The 23,316-nt window shown below is 39.0% G+C and overlaps 1 protein-coding gene across 8 annotated transcripts in view; it reads left to right on the top strand.

Annotated features, from left to right (window-relative positions):
• The window catches only part of CHD7 (chromodomain helicase DNA binding protein 7), a 145,186-nt gene that overhangs the window by 105,644 nt on the left and 16,226 nt on the right, over positions 1-23,316 (top strand). For all 8 annotated transcript variants that reach the window (XM_081013251.1, XM_081013250.1, XM_081013249.1 and 5 more), the window contains 16 exons: positions 547-684; positions 780-901; positions 1,333-1,576; positions 2,438-2,614; positions 3,296-3,439; positions 5,720-5,975; positions 11,693-11,903; positions 12,789-12,984; positions 13,184-13,351; positions 13,812-13,991; positions 15,537-15,647; positions 15,746-15,951; positions 16,455-16,654; positions 17,646-17,805; positions 22,180-22,269; positions 22,713-22,816. In XM_081013251.1, the coding sequence (XP_080869377.1) occupies positions 547-684; positions 780-901; positions 1,333-1,576; positions 2,438-2,614; positions 3,296-3,439; positions 5,720-5,975; positions 11,693-11,903; positions 12,789-12,984; positions 13,184-13,351; positions 13,812-13,991; positions 15,537-15,647; positions 15,746-15,951; positions 16,455-16,654; positions 17,646-17,805; positions 22,180-22,269; positions 22,713-22,816 (2,707 nt within the window). The remainder of the gene's footprint in view (positions 1-546; positions 685-779; positions 902-1,332; positions 1,577-2,437; positions 2,615-3,295; positions 3,440-5,719; positions 5,976-11,692; positions 11,904-12,788; positions 12,985-13,183; positions 13,352-13,811; positions 13,992-15,536; positions 15,648-15,745; positions 15,952-16,454; positions 16,655-17,645; positions 17,806-22,179; positions 22,270-22,712; positions 22,817-23,316) is intronic.

Here is a 23,316-nt window from a genome sequence, read left to right as displayed (position 1 = left end):
ATCATCATGGTATGTAGATGCCAGTTAAGGAGTCTTTGGGCAATGAACTAAATATTTTGTTATTCCTTTATAACCACTTTCCTTGAGCTGCATCTCTTCAAAGAAACTCTAGTGGGTTATTTTAAATAGAAGAGCAAGTGGTTTTATAAAGGAACTGTTAACCTTTCTTTATCACTGTTTATTTAAAACTGTCATAAATCAACAGCTGTCATCTTAATTATTTTAAGTTGCCTGCTGGGAAATTTTTGCTTATAAATTTGTGGGGAAACCTTGTAACTATTTGTATGGATTTTCTTCAAAAATATTTTTGTTTTGCAGTGAAAAAATTACAATATAATAAAAATGTTGCAGTTTCATGATGAACTACTAATAATGTGTCAACATATCAGCCACTTTGTTGTTGAACTGTTTTTGCCACTGGTAAAATATTAATAAAATGCATTGAAATAAGTCTTATTGTAAATCTTATTCGGTCTGCAAAGTTCCAGTATAGTTATGTTTTGTTTCTCACTTAATCTCATTTTTGTTTCCTAATTAAAAACAAAGCCTGTGACTCATTATTTGGTGAAATGGTGTTCACTTCCATATGAAGACAGCACATGGGAATTAAAGCAAGACATAGACCAAGCTAAAATAGAAGAATTTGAGAAGCTTATGTCCAGGCAGCCAGAAACAGAACGTGTGGTAAGATTTGGCTCTGAATAGATGATGTTACTTAAAAATAACATAATAATGTGGTTTTTGTAAATCACTAATGTGTTTTGCTGTATTTGAAACAGGAGCGACCTCCTGCTGATGACTGGAAGAAGTCAGAAAGTTCCAGGGAATATAAAAACAACAACAAACTCAGGGAATACCAGTTGGAAGGAGTAAACTGGCTTCTTTTCAATTGGTACAACACGTACGTGTTACGACTTCATTGTAAAGGAAGAGAATGAATAGCTTAATTGTTGAAGTTTAACATATACCGCTATTTTAATATGTGATTATTTTAAACGTCCCAGCTATATAAAATAGCAAATTTTATGATGGAATATGTGTGTGTGTCTTTTGCGTGCTCATATAAAATCTTGAGATTATTTTAAAAACATACTTATAGTAACAACTTCCTTATTTTGAAAGAATAGTATTCTTTCCACATTCAAATAAGCAAAGCACTTGCATTGTGGGAGTTCCATTTTTTTGAGAACTTAACATTATTTTTTTATTTTATGATGGAATATATGTGTGTGTTTTTAACACTTGATTAGAAGCCGCCCAGAGTGGCTGGGGAAACTCAGCCAGATGGGCGGGGTATAAATAATAAATTATTATTATTATTATTTATTCCAGGCGAAACTGCATTTTAGCAGATGAAATGGGATTGGGAAAGACGATCCAATCTATTACATTTCTCTATGAGATATATTTAAAAGGAATCCATGGTCCTTTTTTGGTTATTGCCCCATTGTCCACAATCCCCAACTGGGAAAGGGAATTCCGTACCTGGACAGAGTTGAATGTTGTTGTATATCATGGGAGTCAAGCCAGTCGAAAGACCATTCAGTTGTATGAAATGTATTTCAAAGACCCACAGGTAAATGTATCTACTCTAATAATAACATATGACTTCTTTCTTGTATACTTTATTCTGGATCATTATCCTCTATTATTTAAGGTAGACATGGGCAGCCCTCTACCTTATTGTATGAGGCCTTGGTTGTGCCCCCTATTTCATCCTTTCTATTATTCATTCTCTCTGCCCCACTTTGTGATGGGAGGGGGGGCGGACATGTATGAGCTCAGCCATGGAGCATGGCAGCAAGAGCAGCGTAGCATTCTTCAGAAAGGTGCTCTAACCATACATCCCATATTCAGGCCTCCAGGCTCATGTGTGTGCCTACCTCTCCGCTTTCCATAGCCTCTCTGAACCACACCTGTGGGTGCGGCACATAACAGCACAAATTGCCACTTGGCAAAGAAGGCAGGCATGGCACAGTGAGCCAGGAGGACAGAGAGCCCAGAAGAAGGCAGGCATGAGCAGGGGAGTGGTTAGAACAAGCTCATACCTCTTCTGCTTCTGCAGATTTTAGCTCATGTCTCTTGTCTCTTCTCTAGTTCCAAACCTATTCTATCTATGCCATGTTCTTACGGATTCTTTGAAAGTGTCCACCCTTCTCAGCTCATTTGCCTGAGTGCTCCAGCATTGCATAGTTCCGTTGCAGTACAGTGTCCTGTTTCTCAGTGAGGTCCAGCATTCAGCATATTCTGTTCATTCTAAATAACATACTCTTGCGTCTACACTTGAGCTTAGTCAAAAGACCGAAAAGCATCAGTCAGTAACACATGAATATATTTTGGTAGATGATAATAGGTAATTTTGGTAGATGATAATAGGTAATAGGTTGATTCATTTTCAGTGTTGTGTAACCTGATAAAATACTTTCTGTACTTTTAGGGTCGTGCAGTTAAGGGGTCATACAAATTTCATGCCATCATCACTACATTTGAAATGATTTTGACTGATTGTCCTGAGCTCCGTAACATTCCATGGCGCTGTGTAGTAATCGATGAAGCTCACAGGCTGAAAAACAGAAACTGCAAACTGTTGGAAGGGCTCAAGATGATGGACCTGGTGAGTACTAATACTCTCAAAGCTCCAAGAGATGTCTGTACAGACCATCCCATTAATCTGATGGGAAAGCGGGTTTATGTTTCAGATGGCTTTACTTCTCTTCTCTTTTTCAATATAAAATTATGAAAATGCAGAGATCAATTAACAAAAATCCTTTTTCATTTAACATGTTGTGTTAAGAGCTTTCCGTGCTCACTCAAGCTCCAAAATGCTGTGAAATTGCAGCTTGTAAGGGTCAAAAATGCATTATTTAGGCAATATGGATATGCTATGGTATCCTATATTGTGATTAGTTCAAGCTTCACCACTACCTTAGAGGTGGATGACTGTCAGTGACAGATGAGTAGACCTGTCACAGATTTGTGTGTTCACTGGAATAGAAATATGGAGTCTACGCAACTGAAGCTACCATGCCATGTTACAAGCACCCAGCTGACAACCTAAACCATTCACACAGAATGATAAAATCTAGAAGAGACCTTGAAGGTCATCTGGTCCAACAGCCTACCACAAATAAAGCATTTTATTAAAGCTTCTGGAATTGTAAAATATGAAATATATGCATAGATTATAAATACAGCCTAATAATTTTAGGATAGAAACTAGAAAACTTATCTTGGAAGAATATGCAGCTTCAGAGTTCAGGATTGTAGACTATTCCAGAGTCTTTGTTTCTTGCAGGAACACAAAGTGCTTCTTACAGGTACTCCATTACAAAACACTGTTGAGGAGCTCTTCAGCTTGCTTCATTTCTTGGAACCAACTCGTTTTCCTTCAGAAACCACTTTCATGCAAGAGTTTGGTGATCTGAAAACTGAAGAACAGGTAAATCACCCAGTATTAATTTACTTTACTATATGGAACAATTGCTGATTACTGCAAAACATGTGTGGCTTTAAGCTTCTTCGGCACCATTTTCTCTGCTCCCACATGATCACTTACACAGTGGGGGGACAAAGCCTTCCTGGCAACCCCTGAAATAGTCACTGGTCCAAAGTGGTGGTGGGCTGAGTGAAGCATGCCAGAGGGTAAATATCCTCTGAAGGCTGACTAAATTTCTGATGTTCAGTTTGTAGGCTGAGGATGCCTCAGCATGCTTAGCTAATCTCAAGTACTTGAGCCTGAGACTCATTCCAGAGGAAAGGAAGTAGTATTTGAACATGACTTATCTATGCAGAGTATGATACTGAGACGAAAAACAAATCAATTAACTTGTGAAAAAAGAAATACAACTTTTAAAAATGTCAAGGAAATTCTCGATAAAAGTGAACAATCTGCATAACATTTCTCTTTGGCTTTTATTTTGGAATACTAAGATCCGCCTGTGGTTGTTGTTCTTGTTGTAAAAACTGAAATCTAAATAGAAATAAAGCAAATTAAAAACCAAGAACCAGTTTTTATTAAGAACTAAGAACAGGAGACCAAGTAGTCAAGTTGCAGCTTCAACTGGAGGGTATACTCTGTGGGTCATGTATCAAATAAGATTGAATTCAGGTGACCTTTGCCATTGATTAGTGCTTTTCCTGTTGCTTTCTGGAGGTGCCAGCAGTTATAGCAGGTGGCCAGTAGAAGCTTTGCTGTGCTCTATATTTGCCCTTGACCTCTGCAAGACGAGGGGGAAGCACGCTTCACTGCTGACCTTGCTAACAAATTAAACCATAATGAAAAGAGAAAAAAAGAACTTCCACCTGCAATGAGCCATTCTTAGCTGTGTGAAATATTTGACAGTCCATTGACTGGAATGCCAAACCTAATTCCCCAACCCTTTGTTTTAATGTATCTATATGGTTTGTTTGTTTGTTTGTTTGTTTGTTTGTTTGTTTGTTAGTAAGTCACTTTGGGTTGCCTTGGGCAAGATAAATTGACTAATAAATTGTAATAAATACTAACAACTTCAGTATCTTACATTCCAATATAGTAAACAATTATGCAGACCTATGCAGAATAATATTACATATTTACTTGTTTATTTGCACATAATAACTAACATTGTGACCTATTTGTAATCCATAGAACTTGCTTCCACATAACATGCTTACATAAGAGAGAGAACAAAATTAAGCTCTAGAAGTTAGAAAATCTTTCCTGTGCAATCATGTTTAATAGCACAGCATTATATCTGCACAATGGTTACCTTTAAAAGCAAGGCTAGAAACTGTTATGCAAACCCTCCTTTAAGCTAGTCAGAGTTAGCACCCATGTAAATGTGACACTGCGCCATAATTAGTGCGTACCAGGGGCTAAAATTCCTGCCAGGAATCTTTCTTGTGGCTGTATACAGGGGACTAAACAATACATAAAGTGTACCTTCCATAGATTCACAATCATTTATACAGGAATGTCATTTGACTAGAATGTTTTTATGTGTTCCTTTCAGAATTTCAACTGTTCCTGCTGCAATTACTTGTAGAGCCATAAATTCCTTTCTTAATTACCTAAATGTTAAATCATACAAATAGGTTTCTGATTGATTATAGAATGTAAAGAAAGGGTACCACAGAAAAAGTGTTATTAATTATATGTAACAAGTGTGACTGAATTTGCATAGACAAGGAAAGAAAGGAAGGAAGATGATAATTTGAGGCAACTGTACACTCCCAGTCTTCTAATCTTGGTTAGGAGATGAATCATTAATCAAACTAATAACAAGTAGTGCAAAGTTTAAGTATCATATGAAAAGTTGAGGAAGGCATTAACAAGTGAAGTTTACCAAAATTATGAATAGTGCAAGGTATTGGAGTTGCTAATAACGTTTTAATTTATTGGTGTATTATCCAAGGTCACATCAGTACAGTTCCTAGAGTTCCATCATGGAAGACAGGCAGGAAATCTATAAACAAGTGGTGGGCCATGAGCATACTTGAAAGTTGTTGCTTATATTCTGACCCTGCCCTCTGCCTATAGTGAAGCCATTGGTGTCAGCACAGGACACTGTCTTTAGCAGTACATCTCCCTTTCCATATGACAAAAAGTTACAAATGTTGTGGTCCATCTGGCTCCCACTGTCTCAACTTTCTGATATCACAAAAAATATTTACACTGTGGGGATAGAACCAAAATATAAAAGAGTACGCAAGATTAAACTTCATTCATTTATTTAACTAGGTGCAAAAACTCCAAGCTATCTTGAAACCAATGATGTTGAGACGACTCAAAGAAGATGTTGAAAAGAACCTTGCACCCAAGGAGGAAACCATAATTGAAGTTGAACTGACAAATATTCAGAAGAAATACTACAGAGCCATTCTTGAAAAGAATTTCACTTTTTTGTCAAAAGGTGGTGGTCAAGCGAATGTACCTAATCTCTTAAACACTATGATGGAATTAAGAAAATGCTGCAATCATCCATACCTTATCAATGGTAGGACTGACTTTTTTTAAAAAAAAGAAAACAATGAGGGGAGTTTGGCATGTGTGAATAAAAGCTAGAAAGCGTTTTTCAGTTGAGCTGAATATATTTTGCTAAATTTTCCTTTTGCATTTTAGACCAGAGTATCAGGACCTAGGCTCCTCTAACTCTCAAAACACTAAAAGGGTAATAGGACAGGAATGAATTCTCAGAGCTCTAGGCAGCAGCAATAATTTCTAGCTATGTGAGATTGATTAGATCTACTGCAATTTACATGCGTGTCCTCATGCATTGGAAACTATGACCGCACTGAGGCAGGACTCTGTGGTGTCCTAGGAAATGCTATGTGGTGTCTTTGTGACATGATGTTCAGTGATGGAGAAAAGGACAACCCCGTCTGTTCAGTCATGACAGAAACAGCGTAGCAGTTGAGAGACTCACCTTTCCCCTTCCGGTACTGGGAAAAATTCAGCCTTCACCACCATAGCTGACAATCTACCACAGCTAGCCATCGGTGGCTACCATCCTGATCCTATTGGTATTGTGGTTGCAGGTGTCAGGATCCCATTTCACTTTGATGTCCAGCTAGCTTCCCACAGCAAGTGCAACACTTAACTCAATATTTGCTTTGCTGCGCTCCCTCTTAGAGGCTGCAGTCATTGAGGATGCTAAGTGGAATTTCTCTGTTTCTACTGCAGAAGTGAGCTGCATTCTACACTGGGAACTGAGTCGGGAACTGAGTCAGGGTGACAGCAGACTGGGATTGTGCCCAGGATAGATAGGAAAAAAAAGACATACTTTAGCAGAGAGCGTGGAAAATACTGACATTACTATTGAGGCGGGGAGGCTGCAGAGACCAAGCCTAGTCAGTACACATTCTGTGTATGGACGGGAAATGCAGTTCCTCTTTACTGCAGTTTTGCAGTGTAAAATACATTGTGGGGTTGCAAAGAATTGTAGGGTTATGGTGATGGAATAAACAGTGGGGAAATCCCCATAGACCATTCAGGTTTAGGATGTGGCAGCCATCCTTAAATCTTCCCATGAATAGAGGATTTGAAGGTGTTTAACTTACGAACCATTCATCAGGCACACAACCCCCAAATGGGACTACTCTCTTAGCAGCTTAAATAGCCCTTGCTGGGGGTGGAAAGTGCTTTTATTGTCTAGTCCCAATTAACTACCTACCATGATTTGGGGGGGGGGGGTCGCATCCCTGATTCCAATTTCCTTTTCTCCATTCAGACCTAGAATGAAGGGAGGCAAATGGTAGGCTAGCCAGCATACTGAAGTTTTGTGCTTATGCTCAGCCTTCATGCTGTTCGTACTCTTGGATTTGCTTTTACCCCTTATTTAATTTTTTTAGCCAATATTTTAGTATTTGCCTGCCTAGTGCTACCCAGTAAATTATATGTTTGAGCAAAGATTTAAATCCTTGTTCCTGCCTTGCTCACTGGCCATTTAAAGAGTTTGATATGGTACAATAATAGAAACAATATTTCAAAAACCTGTATACCATTTAATCACATTCCTCCCTAAGTGAGCTGTATATGCAAGCTACCCTTGCTGCTCAGCTGTTACTAATTCCATCAGAGTTGTAGGGGAGGGAAGGAAACACTTTCTCTGAGCTATGAAATGTTTTTTATCCCTCTGTAGGCTGAGGGTTCCTGAGGTATGAGTTTTATAGCCTGTTGCAAGTGGCATAAGTCTCGCTCTGAAGCTTGACTGAACCCAGTTAGAGCACATAATCGTACCTACTATGTGGCAGTGCAGGCTACGAAGAAGTCTCATTTTTCAGCATGCATTGCAGCCTCTAGTAGGTAGCCAGTGGAGTTTTTTGGGACAGTCTGGAGCTTACTGACTCCCACTGGGGGAAAGAAACCTCTGGAGCATTCGAGGACCCACTGTGACCAACCGGCAACACACTTTGAGGTAGCTCAACTTCAGAGTGATCTTGACTCTGCACTTCCTGCAGCCCCAGTTGAAGTACTCCGTGCCAGAATTGATAATGTGTTGTGGGATTGGTTTCAGTTTATACAGTCAGCTGATGTGGACAAGGTGCTGGCAGCAATATGTTTTCAACCATGTGCCCTCTTGACCCCTGTCCCTCCTGTCTTATTAAATCTGGTCTGACTGGTTGGGTACAGAGAGTGGCTAATATTTCACTGCGTGAGTGAATAATCCCTTCTGCCTTGAAAGAGGTGGTGGCATGGCCGCTTCTAAAGAAACCAGCTCTGGACCCCTTGGACCCTGAATAGGGTTTCACCTTCACAGTCTGGAGGTACTTCTGGAGGGAACTTGTCACTGGAGCCCAGGTAGCCTCAGTGGCTAGAAGCACCTTTACCAGCTGTCACTGGTATGACAGCTAGGGCCGTTTATGGGGTGCAGGATCTTGGCTACAGTACTTCCGACATTGCTTACTTCAAGTTTGGATTACTGCAGTGTGCTCTGTGTGGGGCTTCCCTTGTGCTTGTTCAGAAAGCTATAGTTAGTGCAGAACGATGCAACATGATTGCTGACAAGAGTGAGACCCTGTCAGCATATAACAGCTCTGCTCAGAGACCTGCACTAGTTGCTGATCTTCAACCAGGCCAAGTTCAAGATGTTACTATAAATATATAAAGCCCTTAACAACTTGGGAGCAGGTCCCTTGTGAGATCATTTTACCCTACAAATGCCCACCCGACCGCTCCTATCTGCAGAACTGGCACTGTTGCAGGTGCCACATAATACTTGTTCTGCACTTACAAGAAATTGATCTTTAGTGTGGCAGCACCTGTGCTTTGAAACTCCCTGTCTATTGGTGTCAGGCAGACACCTTTACTGTACTCTTTTTGGTGCCTGCTAAAAAGCTTTTTTTTTTAATGCAGCCCTATCCAGACATGTAGAAGCTGTCGTGTGTTTTAATCTGTTTTTAGTTTATTGTTCATTTCAGTTATTTTTGAAAGTTGTAAATACTTGCTTTTACTGTTTTTAACTGGTCATTTTATTGTTTTTATTCTTTTCATAAGCTGCTTTGAAGTTTTATTGCCATTAAACAGTATATGAATGTCCTGCAATTAAATAAATAAATAAAATTGCCTTGCTGCTCAGCTGGCTAGTAACACCTTGTCTGAGTTATAAAATATTTTTATCCCTCCATAGGCTGCGGATACCTGAGGTATAATAGTTTTATAGTTATTGTACATTTAAAATGCTCTAAAACTCAATATTAAGGAGTTTGGTTTGTTGCTTATTTAAATGGATTATCCCTGCTTTAAAAACCTTGTTGTTGAGGGACAATTTTTTGGATGTGTTTTCTGTATCTAAACCTTCCCCCCAGTTACATTAAAACCTCAAAAATTGGTTGTAATAGCGCAAGTGGTACTAGGACTGTATGTGAGAGATCCAAATAGAAAATAGGAACAACATGTTGGCATCTGATCTTCTAAAACTTATTTTGACAAAGTTAATTTAACTAAGCTGATAAAAGTCCTGCTGTCAGTGTTCCATGTCAGAAGATGCGCACATACACTTAAATGTGGCAAAATAAAAGATCATAGCATAAATGTTCTTTATATTTATGTTTCCACCACATAACTTGCTATGTTTGCAAATGAAATGCATGTTTGTACATGCTTTGTGCTAATGTTTTAGTCTTAATTACTACTTATCAGATGTAAATAAGATGCGAGTCCTCCAGTTCCACTAGAGAAGAGGGAGTTTCATACTTGTAACACATTCTTGCTTTCCATAAGTTTGTGTATTCATGTTTATCTTGTTGATTGATAATTAACATATTTATATGCAGTTGCTTTGTTTCTTAAAGAAGCATGTTACTATCATAGCAAAGCTTTTCTGATCAACTGTGTTAGCCACCCCTGCTATAAAAGTTAATGGCTGGAAAATTGACAGAATTAAATATTGAGTCAGTAGTGTGAGATGCTCAATGTGAAGCTGACTTTTTACAAGGCAGTACTTTCTAGACATATGAGGACACCTGAACAATCAGAGGAAGATTTTGCTGTGTCTTTTTTACATGATATAGACAATTATAGCTGAAGATACTTGGTTGGTTCACCTTATTTCATCTTAGACTCTTAGCAAGTTACTATAATTTGTGTATGATTTGAACCAGTCAGACAGGCTAGAGCACAGGATAGTCATAGCAACCCTCCGGTGTGTATATGCTTCTGCAGAGCCAGAGTGGTGAGTGGCTAGTATGTTGGAAACCCAGATTCAAATCGTTGCTCAACGCAAGACATTATCTCTCACTCAGTTGTCATTCTAAATGCCTCTGATGAAAGGAAACATGTAAATACTAAAACCGGCAGTACAGTTTGGGACATAAATAATTTCCTGCATTTTTACTGCAAGAGTCTCTGGCATGTCTTAAGTAGAAGTACCTGAAAGTAATCACTTCTTTCACTTATCTCCTCTCTATTGAAGTTGGCAAGACTGGTTGGCAAAGCATCCTCCATAACAATATTTTAGGAATTATGGAGACTAGTTCTTTCCCCTTAGAGGCACAATATGGCCTAGCTGCCACCGTGCGTCATAAACTTCAGTGTACTTTGTTGGTAGAATGTGGTGGTATTACTCTGGCTTTAAAAAGGTGTTGCTTTGTAACTACTTAAGGAAAGGTAGCTTAGTGATAGAGCACCTGTCATTCATGCAAAGCACCAGATTCAGTCTTTGGCATCTCCAGGTAAGGCTGGGAAAGATTCTTCTTTAAAAACCTGAAGAGTCACTGCCAGTCAGTGTTGAGCCAGATAGTCTGACTTCATATAGGACTGATTTATATGTTTTATGTACTGATCAGAAACTTCATTAACACCACATGTGTGTTTTCATTGAAATAGGATACAAACTGAGTGTGTGTTTTAATAGGAAGAAGCAACATCAGCACAACTGTCTACAGTGCTAATGAACATGAAACATGGGCAGGAAATAGTCAGAAAATGGGTTGTTACTTTGTTACTTCATGCTTGATCCAACTGTCAGGCACTCCCTGCTGGAAAGGTGATAGTGCCTGTTTGGACCAAAAGTGGACCCATGGCTATTGGACAATGCTGCCACTAAAGACTTGGCATTAACATTAGAATGCATAGTATTTCTGGGGGTCTCCCCTGAAATTTTTTAATAAATGTCCCTTTGGAAGGGGTCATAAGTGTTTCTGTTGGGACCCCCTAATACCCAAGCACACCAAATTTATGTACACGGCTTGTTCCTCACTTTGTAAGCTAACAAGTGTCCATTTTGCCTCACACCAATCTTTGCCTTGTAAAAATTTGGGACATTTAAATTAGAATGTGTTTATCATCAGAATACTGCTACCGTAATGAACTATTACTATAGCACTTTGACTGTTAATACTGATAGGTTTCTAAGACCCTTTTTGAAAAAGGATTGGCTTTGCCATTACGTCTTTCAACCTGGCTGTTAGATATTGTCTTTATATCCTTAATTTACTAATTAATTATTCAATCACTCCTTGCCCCCTAATTTGTTATGACTTCTGGCTTGGCACCTCTTTGTTGTTGTGAAACTTGTTTGCTGGAAGCTTTTGGGTTCATTGTTCATTTGTGCTTCCATATTTTCCATGTTATTTTTAGCTAAGCAAATGCAGCTATGTAAATATTTCTTCACTTATAAAATCCATAGACATTGTATAGGGAGCTGGAAACAGGCTCGTAGTTTTATTAATAAAACCTTTAGAGTATTCACATATTGCTGTCCAATCTCTGCAGGTGCTGAAGAGAAAATTTTGGAAGAGTTTAAAGAAACACACAATCCTGACTCTCCAGATTTTCAGCTCCAGGCAATGATCCAGGCTGCTGGCAAGCTAGTACTGATTGACAAGTTGCTGCCAAAACTGAAGGCTGGTGGCCACAGGGTGCTTATCTTTTCCCAGATGGTGCGCTGCTTGGACATACTGGAAGACTACCTCATTCAAAGACGGTGAGAAAAATATAATCCAATTCTAGGAAATAGCAGTTATTCAACGTGCTATCAAGTATTTAACCTGTATTGCAAAATGTGGAAACAATGAAACAGGCGCTTAACATCATGAAATGGGAAAGTGGATAAGTATAGCAATAATTGTTCTGTTGGTTGTAACCTTTCACTCACAATCCTAACAGACCACCATTATATTCATGGTTAGGCTTGACAACACTTTTAGAATAACTGGTTCACATTATGAATAGGATAAAAATGTGTTTTCTACTAAATATATATTCTGTAGTAAATATTACTCACAAGCTAACCAAGCTAATACAAAAATATTCTGTCCTTTATTCTTCTGCTGCCTCTTAATGCAGGCTGAAATATTAAAACAGAGCAAGAAATCAATAGCTTGATTATTTTCATAACCAAGTTATTTTGTTAACTTGCACTCCCCATGCTTTCAGGAAAATGCAAGATTATTGTCAATGTGATTTTGAAATCAAGTTTGAAAACAAGGGAAACATTTGCTAAAGGCAGAAAATGGGAGTGAATTCTATCTCCTCTTTATATTTGCTTCCCTTTACACTCTACCATTTGAGCCTGGGCTGGTTGGCACTCATCTGTCTCAGAAGACAGGAAAAGAGGGTGCCTTCAGGGGTGAAGTCAAACTATTGGGAGAGTTACAGAGCCTGCTGTGACTGTAGAGACTGATACGAGAGAGACATGTTTTGTTGCAACTGGGGCAGCAAGATTTAAAAGTTATGGGGTGAGGAGCACAACTATAAATATTGTACTTGTTTAAGTACATAATGTTGATTTCCCCCCCTAAATTCTTTGCATAGATACTCACCTTGTTTTTAGGTTCTGCTTGTAATACAGTACTGCTCTTTTTCCCAGGTATCCATATGAGCGAATTGATGGAAGAGTAAGAGGCAACCTACGTCAAGCAGCTATTGACAGGTTTTCCAGACCTGATTCTGACAGATTTGTTTTTCTATTGTGTACAAGAGCTGGGGGGTTGGGCATTAATCTTACTGCCGCTGATACCTGCATCATCTTTGATTCAGACTGGAACCCTCAAAATGATCTTCAGGTATTATTGAATGTGTCAACTGACAACCTTTTATCTTACTGCTGTCTAGAAAGGAGTAGTCTCTTGAGAAATATTATAAATTTGCAATATACACAAATAGTTTCTTTTAAGATTTTATTTGAATTAAGAATTGTTCTAAGGCTTATACATGCTGCTTTTCAACAAACTGAAACATGGTAACCATTCCATATTTTTCCAGGCTCAAGCTCGATGTCACAGGATAGGACAGAGCAAGTCAGTGAAAATCTACAGGTTGATAACAAGAAATTCTTATGAAAGAGAAATGTTTGACAAAGCAAGTTTGAAACTTGGTCTTGATAAGGCTGTGCTTCAGTCCATGAGTGGAAGAGAGAACGCTACAAATGGGGTAAGAACAGTATTCATATATTCATTCAAAAGCCACTTAAATTTGCAGTGTACTTTCCATATATTCTAGTTTCATCGAAGAGCTTGAGTTGTGCACATACTTTTATTATTTTTGTAAACCGCTTTGAGGTTTTTTCTTACAATCAAGCAGAATATAAATTTTATGAAATAAAAAAACTAGACATGATGTATTTTTACATTTAATGTACTTTTTTAAAAAAATGTGAAAAGCATCCGTTGGGAGGGCTGATTATTACTGGGATCGTGGCAGGCAGAGCTTCAATATTCCTCCTAAACTGTGTTCTAGTTTTGTCTCCCCATCCCAAAAGAAGACAGTTAGAAGTCTTTTCTTTGAATTTAGTAAACATTTCTTTTTCTTCTTTTTTTTGGTGGAGAAAGCTGGTTGTAAACTGTTTAACATAATTTTAACAAGAGCTATTTCTTTTGCACACATATTACAGGTACAGCAACTATCTAAAAAAGAGATAGAAGATCTTTTGAGGAAAGGCGCGTATGGTGCTCTAATGGATGAAGAGGATGAAGGTTCCAAATTCTGCGAGGAGGATATAGATCAGATTCTTTTGAGGCGAACACACACAATCACTATTGAGTCTGAGGGCAAAGGCTCTACATTTGCAAAGGTGAGCATTAACATTTATGGGGTTGTTTTTTGTACAAATGGAAACGTACATTGAGTGATCTTTTGTCTCTTGGTGTGCCTCTTTATAGCTTAAGACCCTTATATCCCACAAGGCAAGCAGGACCTAAGGAGTCACTATGCCAAAATATATTCCAAAATTTTCCTTAGTCCTGCACAAGTGTGTGTTGACACAAATGCAGCCTCAAAATCATGCTCTTTGTATGTCTGTGAGCCCCACAGAAGACAGTTTGAAAATTTCAAAAGAACATAAAAAGGTCTTGACAGACTAATTCTTCTCTTACTTTCTTTTAAAAAAAATTATATACCACTTAAATGTAAAAATAGATAAATTTCAAAGCAGTTTACAGATTTCAAAGCAGTTTAGATTTCAGATCTAAAGCTGACACAAATGGCCGTAGAGAATATGTGTTTTGGTTATTGGAGCACTTAACCCCATTCTTCATGGCATATCAGCAGTGAGCATTGATGGCAGTTGCAGACAGGAGTGTAGTCTGTTGCATCTTAAAACTAGATGGAAAGTGGAGATGGGCCTAGAGCTTGCAGACCCTTATTGCAAAGTTCTTTGTACAGATAAACAGTAGCAATTCATAGAGGCTTAAAATGTGTCTCCATCAATGGTTTATAGAGAAGGCTACAACCCTTTGGGAATATATGGAGTAAAATGCACATGTGTGCGCACAGATAAGCATGCACATGCACATATCAAAGCAGTCATCCAACCCCCTCTTCAGTTTTTGCTGCTCTGCAAAAGATATTTGCCCTGTCACTGAGAATAGAACAGGTCTTTTTTTCCAAAGGGAATTTTACATTTTAAGAGAAAGCATATCTACCCAACATTCAGACACTTAGTTATTTACAGTCTCAAGCACCTGCAGGTGCTGCAGGTAGCCCATCAGCGTACCTGACTTTGTTGTCAAAAAAAGGGGCCCAACCATTGCTTAATTTATAACTTGATACCTGCAGCACCTAGCAGACTTTTATTCAAAATGCAGGCCTCATGGCTGCAACATCCAAACAGTTGATTTTATTCCCACCCCCCACACATATCGAGCTTCACAGAGCTGTAGAGAAGTCAAAAGGTTGCTCATTGTTTTGTGACGTTTTGGTTGGTTCTAACACAGGTATTGCTCAAGTATGGATTTTAGGGGGAGTTTTTCCTTATAAACACAACTTGACTGCCTTTATTTTTATAGGTCTTTTACAGTGGACCCTCTGGATACGAATTAAATTAAAATAACCTGAAAAGTCCGTAACTGGAGGTGCCGCTTCTGCGCATGCGTGTGGCACGCAGAGCGCTTCTGCACGTGCGCGGGCGGCAAAACCCAGAAATATACACTTCTGGGTTTGCCGCGTTTGCAACCGCAAGTTACATATCCAGAGCGGCACGTAACTCGAGGGTCCACTGTACTTAGATTGTTATACCATAAAAAAAACACCAAGGTGAATAAATGCTTATTTATTTATTTATTTATTTTTGTTAATATATATCTTTGAATATTGATTGGAGATAATTGTTGTATTTTAGGCTAGTTTTGTTGCATCTGGTAACAGAACAGACATTTCACTGGATGATCCTAACTTCTGGCAGAAGTGGGCAAAAAAAGCTGAGCTTGACATTGATGCCTTAAATGGAAGGGTGAGAGAATGAAACCATTAAATACTTTTAGATCACTATAATGTGATTTTTAAAAAAACAAACAAACAAACAAACAAAAATCTCTTTTTTAATTATAGAACAACCTAGTTATTGATACACCAAGGGTAAGAAAGCAAACTAGACTATACAGTGCAGTCAAAGAAGATGAACTGATGGAATTTTCTGATCTGGAAAGTGATTCTGAAGAAAAACCCAGTATGAAACCCCGTAGACCACAGGACAAATCTCAGGGTTATGCACGAAGTGAATGCTTTAGGGTGGAAAAGAATCTGTTGGTTTATGGGTAAGTAAAACGAGCCTCAAATGACTTACTGCCGTAAATTTAGCCAGCCTGCCTTAATGAACTACCATTAAGGTGAGATTAAGAGCCTCTGTCTAAACTTTGCTCCTATAAAGTTGTATACAGTTATTACAAATAAAGGATTACAGGATCAAGCTCAAATTGATTCCCAAATCTCAAGACTGCAGAAACAGCTCTAGAATAGAATTTCCTGAATAGATTTTCCTGCTCTGAGCCTATAAGGGCTATTGGCATTAAACATGTGTATTTTATTATTTCCAGTATAGTTAAATTGTGGCTTTTATGAGCAGTGAACTTGCTGCCTGCACAGTAAAATAAATATTCTTAAGTCCTTGGTGCTAGAAACTGGATTCCCTGATGTGACCTGCAAATTCAAAATGTATTTAATGCTAACACCAGAAGCTCCATTCTAGCTGTCATTTGGGAGCTAATGTCAAAATGTGAAATCCAGTTCTAGGTATGTACGCTTTCTATTTTTCTTGTAGTTGGGGACGATGGACTGATATCCTCTCACATGGGCGCTATAAACGCCAACTAACAGAACAAGATGTGGAAACCATCTGCCGAACAATCCTTGTGTATTGTCTCAATCATTACAAAGGGGATGAAAACATCAAAAGTTTTGTCTGGGATCTAATCACTCCCACTGCAGATGGACAAACACGAGCCTTGGTTAACCATTCTGGTATGCTTAAGCACATTTTTCTTTTGTATCAAACTCTGTAGCATGCCTAGCACAGCGTTCTAAGGCTGGGATGGGGAACTTGTGGCTCCCTAGATGTTGGATTCTAGCTCCCATCAGCCTCAGCCAGCATGGCCAGTGGTCAGGCATGCTGGAATTTGTGGTGCCATAACAACTTAATCACAGTATTTGGTGGGGTGGCTTGGTGTTGACTTTGAGATGGGAAAACCAGAATAAACTCCCTGTTGTAACATTTGTTCCAGGTAACCAACAGATCCATGCAGTCCTATCTTATAATGCTTTGGGGTGGGTGCATGAATGTACAAAAGTTGTTTCCCCCCCCCCCAAAAAAATTCACAGTGCTCTTGAATTGGTACAAATTAAAACCAAATTTATGATGGTGGCATTTTTTAACCCCCCCCCCCCATTTTGAGAAGAAGTTGTGGAAGAACTGGACCCTAATTAGCTGACTTAGGTGTTTAGCAGTTTCATTTCTGACTCATTTCAATAAGGAAAGTTAAGCATATTTTTTTGAAGACAGCGAACCCTGAAAGGGCAGGAGTGATGGCTAACATCACAAGGCAACTAAATTGATTCCAGTCCCCCCCCCCCCTTTTTTTTCTTTTAAAAGGGGTTTAACAAATATTTAAAAGAGCTACTGGGGTCGCCTTTATAGCACAACAGGATTGAAAATAAAAGCTGAGACTATTAGGATGTTGAATTGTGCCACAAGTACTACATTCTGTACTTTTCTTTGTTTCTGCCATATCTTCCTGCACCTGCAACCCTGATTGTAGTCTCACGGACAGTAATGCAATAGTGAATGAGAATTAGCTTTCCACATGTCACTCTGTGCGCACTTTGCAGTTTGTCAGGAGTGAACGCTGAAAGAAGAGCTATATGAAAGTGATTTCACAGATGGGTGTCCCCCTTTGACATAGAATCAGTGCTAATGCTTTCTGGTTGAAAAATCATGCATGTGTGTGTTTCTTAGGCTTGTCTGCTCCAGTGCCCAGGGGAAGAAAAGGTAAAAAAGTGAAAGCCCAGAGTGCACAACCTGTGCTGCAGAACGCTGACTGGCTTGCAAGTTGTAACCCAGATGCCTTATTTCAGGAGGACAGCTATAAGAAACACCTCAAACATCACTGTAATAAGTAAGTTTTTTAATTTCCTTGCTTTTACCCAATGACCTAGACTTTGATGTTTTCTCAGTATCCATATCTTAGTACCATGCAAAGACCCTATATAGATTGCTGTGGCTATTGCATTTAATCTGTGGTATATCACTAATCAGCTCCAAAGTTGACTTGGCTGTTAACAAGCTTTCTCTGAGTGATTAGTTTTAATCAAGCCTTCTAAGGATGCAGTTTTTATTTTATCACAAAGAAGTGTTGGTAACTGTCATGGCAAAAATGTTCCTTGCATCTGTTATCACCATCATGATAATCATTTATTGCTTGCACTTCACCCTATTGTGAATATGATTGGTCCTAGAAAAAAAAACACCCCAGGTGTCAAAAACCAGGGTAAAGAGCCAAAATGATTTCTCTACAAATTTATCTGTATAAATTGATACCTTTCCTCTTGCTTTCTCTGTTTATTTAAATACTTGGTAAGACGCTTTCACAAGTATACCAGATTGATTTATGGTATTCTTATGAATGATACTGATATGTAAAAACGGGGGGTTGTAAATTCATTGGAGCTTACTGCTACTCGTGTACCATGTGTATGACATTAATCCTATCATGCTACTCAAAGAAAGTATCAAGCGATGCAAAGTGTCCTGTGGGTGTTTTGGGGAGAGAACAGATATAGGTTGTAATCTTACTTGGAAATGAGCGTTATTGAAATTAATAGAACTTTAAAGTAAATATGAGTGGGATCAAGCTGAAACTTTTATAAGGATTTGTTGTCTTGAGCAAAGAAAACATTTCACTTAACAACCTGATGATGAGTTCATAACAAACCCACTGTATACAATTTAAGCAACTTCCATAAAATCCACTTGTAGCATTCAGTGCCTGTTCAAATGTGTGTCTTGCAGTATAGACTTGGTGTCCTGTCCTCTTGTTGCATTACAGTATATGAAGATCTAAACTACAGATTAAAATCATTCCAATCTCACCTTTTGTAAATATTATTTCTGTAAGTGTAAAATAATGTAGTTTAGAGTTATGCGGAAAACTCTGTCAGAGCGTCTTCTTTGCCTACTTACTATTTGCTTCTTACACCAAGAAGGGTTAATTGCCGTACAGAAGCAAATTAAATCCTGGAAGAGTGAAATGGGGGTGGGGGGGAGAGAAGGGGAAATAGCCATCTCTTTTCTAGAGTTGCTTAAATTGGTGAATAAAGCGTTTACAAACCTTAATGGAAAAAGTTTGTGCTTTTATCTGCATGCTATATTTCCACAGTATTAACCTGTAGTATCGTACATTCAGCTGCTTAAAAATGCTGCTGCTGCTCCTTAAAGTGCCTAGGTGCTGTATATAGATTATTTAGGGCACTTTCCCAAGAGGTACAGCTGATAGATGCATGCCTTGGACTTGCTTGTGTTCCTTGAACATCTCCTTCCTCCCTTCTTCCCTTCTCTCCATCACTCCCCCCCCCCAAAAAAAAATCTATATGGCAAAAGATTTCTGAAATTGAGCAGAGTTATAAAAGCAGTTTGTGATATGGCATGAAGGTTTGGCATTAAAGAAAAACAAGTCAAAAAATCCACTGGGTGAGCAGAAGCCCTCGGGCATGTCTAATGTTGCTCTTTGTATCCCAGGCATTGTGCTTGTATGCGTATTATTTATTGGGTGCCCTACTGAATAACAGATGTGGTGCTTTTTCTATGTCACATCCATAGACATTGCAAACTTGTCTTTGGATAGATGTACATTCAACCTGGTGACATGACCCTAGGTGAACTGCATGTTTTGAGCACAGAAGTAACTAATTAAGAAGTTTCTGTAGAAGTAAAGAAACTATAAGAAGTTGTGCCAATGCTTTGCATCCAGATAGTATAATGTATGAAGCAGAACTTACGCAGCTTGCTGTATTCAGATCCAGAAGCCCCTCAGGGTCATGGATATTTCTGCAATTTTTACAAACCCAAGAAGATAAAAGTGTGATGGTACTCATTTTTCTGTATCATGAGCACCATATTGTTATAAATTATTATATATTTTTAGAGCTTCTCAAGATTCCACTGTATCTTGAGCAGGCCCATTCTGTGAGTAGTTGTATTTTTATCTGTGCTAAATCAGGAATAGCCATCTCCTTCAGCCTGGGGTACAGGCTTTCCCTAGCCAATCTGCTGAGGGACCATCACCCACTCCTGTAATCCATCCACATTGGTACATTGGCTTGGATAATCCAAGCATCTGGTTTTGGGACTGAATTGGACTTGGTCACCCTTAATCAGGAAAAGGACAGGGGAAACGTGGTCCTGTTGCTTCTGCTAGATCTCTCAGTGGCCTTTTGATCCTATTGACCTTGGTGTCATACTGGACTGGCTTGGTAGGTTGCAAGTTTAAGGCACTGTATAGACCGGTTTCTATCTATAGGGAGAGTTCCAGAGAGTGAACTTTAGGTGACTGCACCCCTGACCCCTGGCAGCAGTGCTGTGGGGTGCTACAGGTAATGTATTGTCCCCAGTGCTGTTTAACATCTATATGAAGCTGCTGAAGTTTCAGAATGCTGAAAACACCCAGCTCTATTTCTGTGTTATGTCTAAATAAGGTGTGGGTGGACATGCATGTCCTCGGCTAGTGTCTGGATATATTGGTGGGCTGAGTGAGGTCCAGTGAGCTGAAGTTGAATTGTGATAAGGTGGAGGTCCTTTGGGTGAGTGATCTCCAGCTCTGGGAATTAGGTGTATTGCCTGTTCTGAACAGGGTTCCTCTCCCCTTGAAGGAATAGGTATGTAGTCTGATGGGTGCTTCTTGAGCCATCATTGTCACTGAAGGCCCAAAAGAAGCCTTTTACCACCTGCAGCTGAAACATAGGTTACAGCTGTTCCTGGCTAGGGTAACTCGGACACAGTGATCCATTCAGGGCTTTTTCTCAGCTGGAATTCACAGGAACTCAGTTCCGGAACCTCTCAGGTGGGCGCCGTTGCCATTATAAAAGAACAAGGTTCACGGTGGGCTCTGGCACCTCTTTTTCTTGAAAAATAGCACTGGATCCATGCACTGGTAACCCTAGGACAGTCTAAACAAAGTTGCCTACAGTTATTAGGTGAAGTTACCTACAATGAACATGTGATACACCATTAAAAGGAATTGCTTTAACTACCAATCTGTTGCTGACCCAGGTTTAAACCTAAAGAACCTGGGAGCCATATTACCTGAGATTACACCTTCTTCCATATAGACCTGCTCATTCATAAAGCTATTTAGCTGATACCCTCCTGCTACCTGCTGAAATCCATCCTGTGGCAACCCAGATGAGTGCTTTTTCTGTGGTAGCACTCAGTTTGTGGAATAGTCTCTCTTCTTAAAGAAGGCAGGCACCAACTGTGAAATGTTTTCAGCTCTTGGTAGAAACATAGTTATTTGCCCAATCATCTTCCGGCCATTGATTTTTCAAATTGTTCTGGTTGTTGATGTATTCATGTAGTTTCAATGTTTATTTTATTGATTTGTTTTATATTATTGTTGTACACCGCCTTGCAATGTTTAATAAATGCAGCACAGAAGTATTTTAGATTAATATGTAATAGTTTTTCCCATTTTCAGATAGTTTTCTAGCATCATTGGGAGTGAATATAATTGTGTGTTTGGTTATATCAATTTAATCTTTGACTGGGAGCATACGATTATAGCTCCAAAACAGTTTTACAGCATGTCAGAGGTGTTACATTGTAAATTTGAACTAGGTTACGTTCCGTTGTCATCCAATCTAGGCAGGTGAAATAGTAGTAAATTTGGCAGAACTTTTTTTTTTTTTTTTTTTTTTTTGAAATCCTGTCTTTAGGAAACACTGACTTTTCCGTTCTCAGAAGCAAAAAATTGTACAATCGTAACAAGCCTGACATTCCATATTGGGGGTTTATTGTAAGGTAGTAAAACCAGATTTTATATCTCGTTTATTCCTGCAACTTCTGATGTGCTTCCAAAAATGGTATTAAGGCAGCAGCTGAGGAAATTTTATGAGATAATGAAGCAGAACAGTTACTGAAAGCCATCTGCTCAGTTGTTTACAAACTTGCTTCAATACTTCAGAGGCAGTGGTAGAGTACGTGTCTAAACTTCACAAGCTGCACTAGGTAGAACTAAATGAAATGCGCCTGGGTTGGGCTGAGCTCGATCCCTCTCTGTGCAGTCTAAGCGGTTGCCAGGCAGGCCTGTTGGAAGCCAGCAGAAAGCACCACACAGAGGTGATTATGTGCCACCATCTGTCACGCTTCAAGCCTACCATACAGCATGGCTAATCAGCCTTGGCAGGATGATGGATGAACAGCAGCAGCTGCCAAAAGCCACTGTTGGCAAACAGTCCTGAAGTTAAGAACTTTTTCCCCTCTCTGTTTTCCTCTCCAGGGTCCTGCTGCGTGTCCGCATGCTGTACTATCTGAGGCAAGAAGTTATAGGGGACCAAGCTGACAAGATCTTGGAGGGTGCTGACTCAAGGTTAGTGCAAATTTAGGTTGATATGTTGCTTTATGCGAGCTGTAACCTGTGCATATTTATTTTAGATCAGAGGAATTTAAAAATTTAGCAGTTGCATATCTGTTCAAAGCATTTTATCATTTCATGCTTTGAATGTGGCTGGTGAGGGTGAATATAAGGTGGGTAATGGGGATTTTTCATTTCATAGTGAGGAAAAATTCACTAATACCTGCTTTGATAGGGTGGGTCAGATTCTGATATTTAATATAAATATTTTAGAGAGGGGAAAGTATTACTAAATAAATAATATTAACACTTCTATTGTTTATAACCACTTTGGGTTTTTTCAAGTATCTCGATGCCTTGTGTAATCAAGTTTGCTCTTCCCAACACTTAGTGTGAACACATTTAAATGTGATACCTAACCTTCAGAGGTATTTCCAAATGTGTAATTCTTTTTCTAGTGAGGCTGATATTTGGATTCCTGAGCCATTTCATGCTGAAGTTCCTACAGACTGGTGGGATAAGGAGGCAGATAAATCCCTTTTAATTGGAGTGTTCAAGCATGGTAAGTGATGTCTCACTTTGAACAGAACTCCTTGGTAAAAGCTTCCTGTGTATACCAATATTCAGTCACAATATTAACAAGTGTAGTTCCAAAGAATTGTTGGCTTCTCGCTCCTTTTTTCCTTCTGCATTGAAAAAAAAATCTATTTGAGTTGTAAATATCAGATGCTGTTTTTAAATGTTTGCAGAACATTTCTGGAGAAAACATTACTTCCTTGGCTGTAAATAACACAAAACCATATTTGTTTAAATAATAGCCAAGTAGTATTATAGATCTCCATAAACTCTGCTTCCAGCACTGTTTCACTTGCTAACTCTGCCAGCCAGTGTCAAAGTGGACGGTGGGCTTAACCTCTGCTATTAATCTGTACAAGTGCCTCCTGGGCTTTGTTCCAAGCAATATTTCACAAATGTCAGTGCTGAGAACTCCCGGCTCCCTTGAGTGGGATGCAGCCTTGTTAACTTTGAAAGGCTGGGGATGCAGAGCTGGCATGATATATA

Source organism: Podarcis pityusensis, assembly GCF_964106645.2.
Source record: "Podarcis pityusensis genome assembly, chromosome: 7".
Taxonomy (NCBI): Eukaryota; Metazoa; Chordata; class Lepidosauria; order Squamata; family Lacertidae; genus Podarcis; species Podarcis pityusensis.
This window is presented reverse-complemented; position numbering and strand designations above follow the sequence as displayed.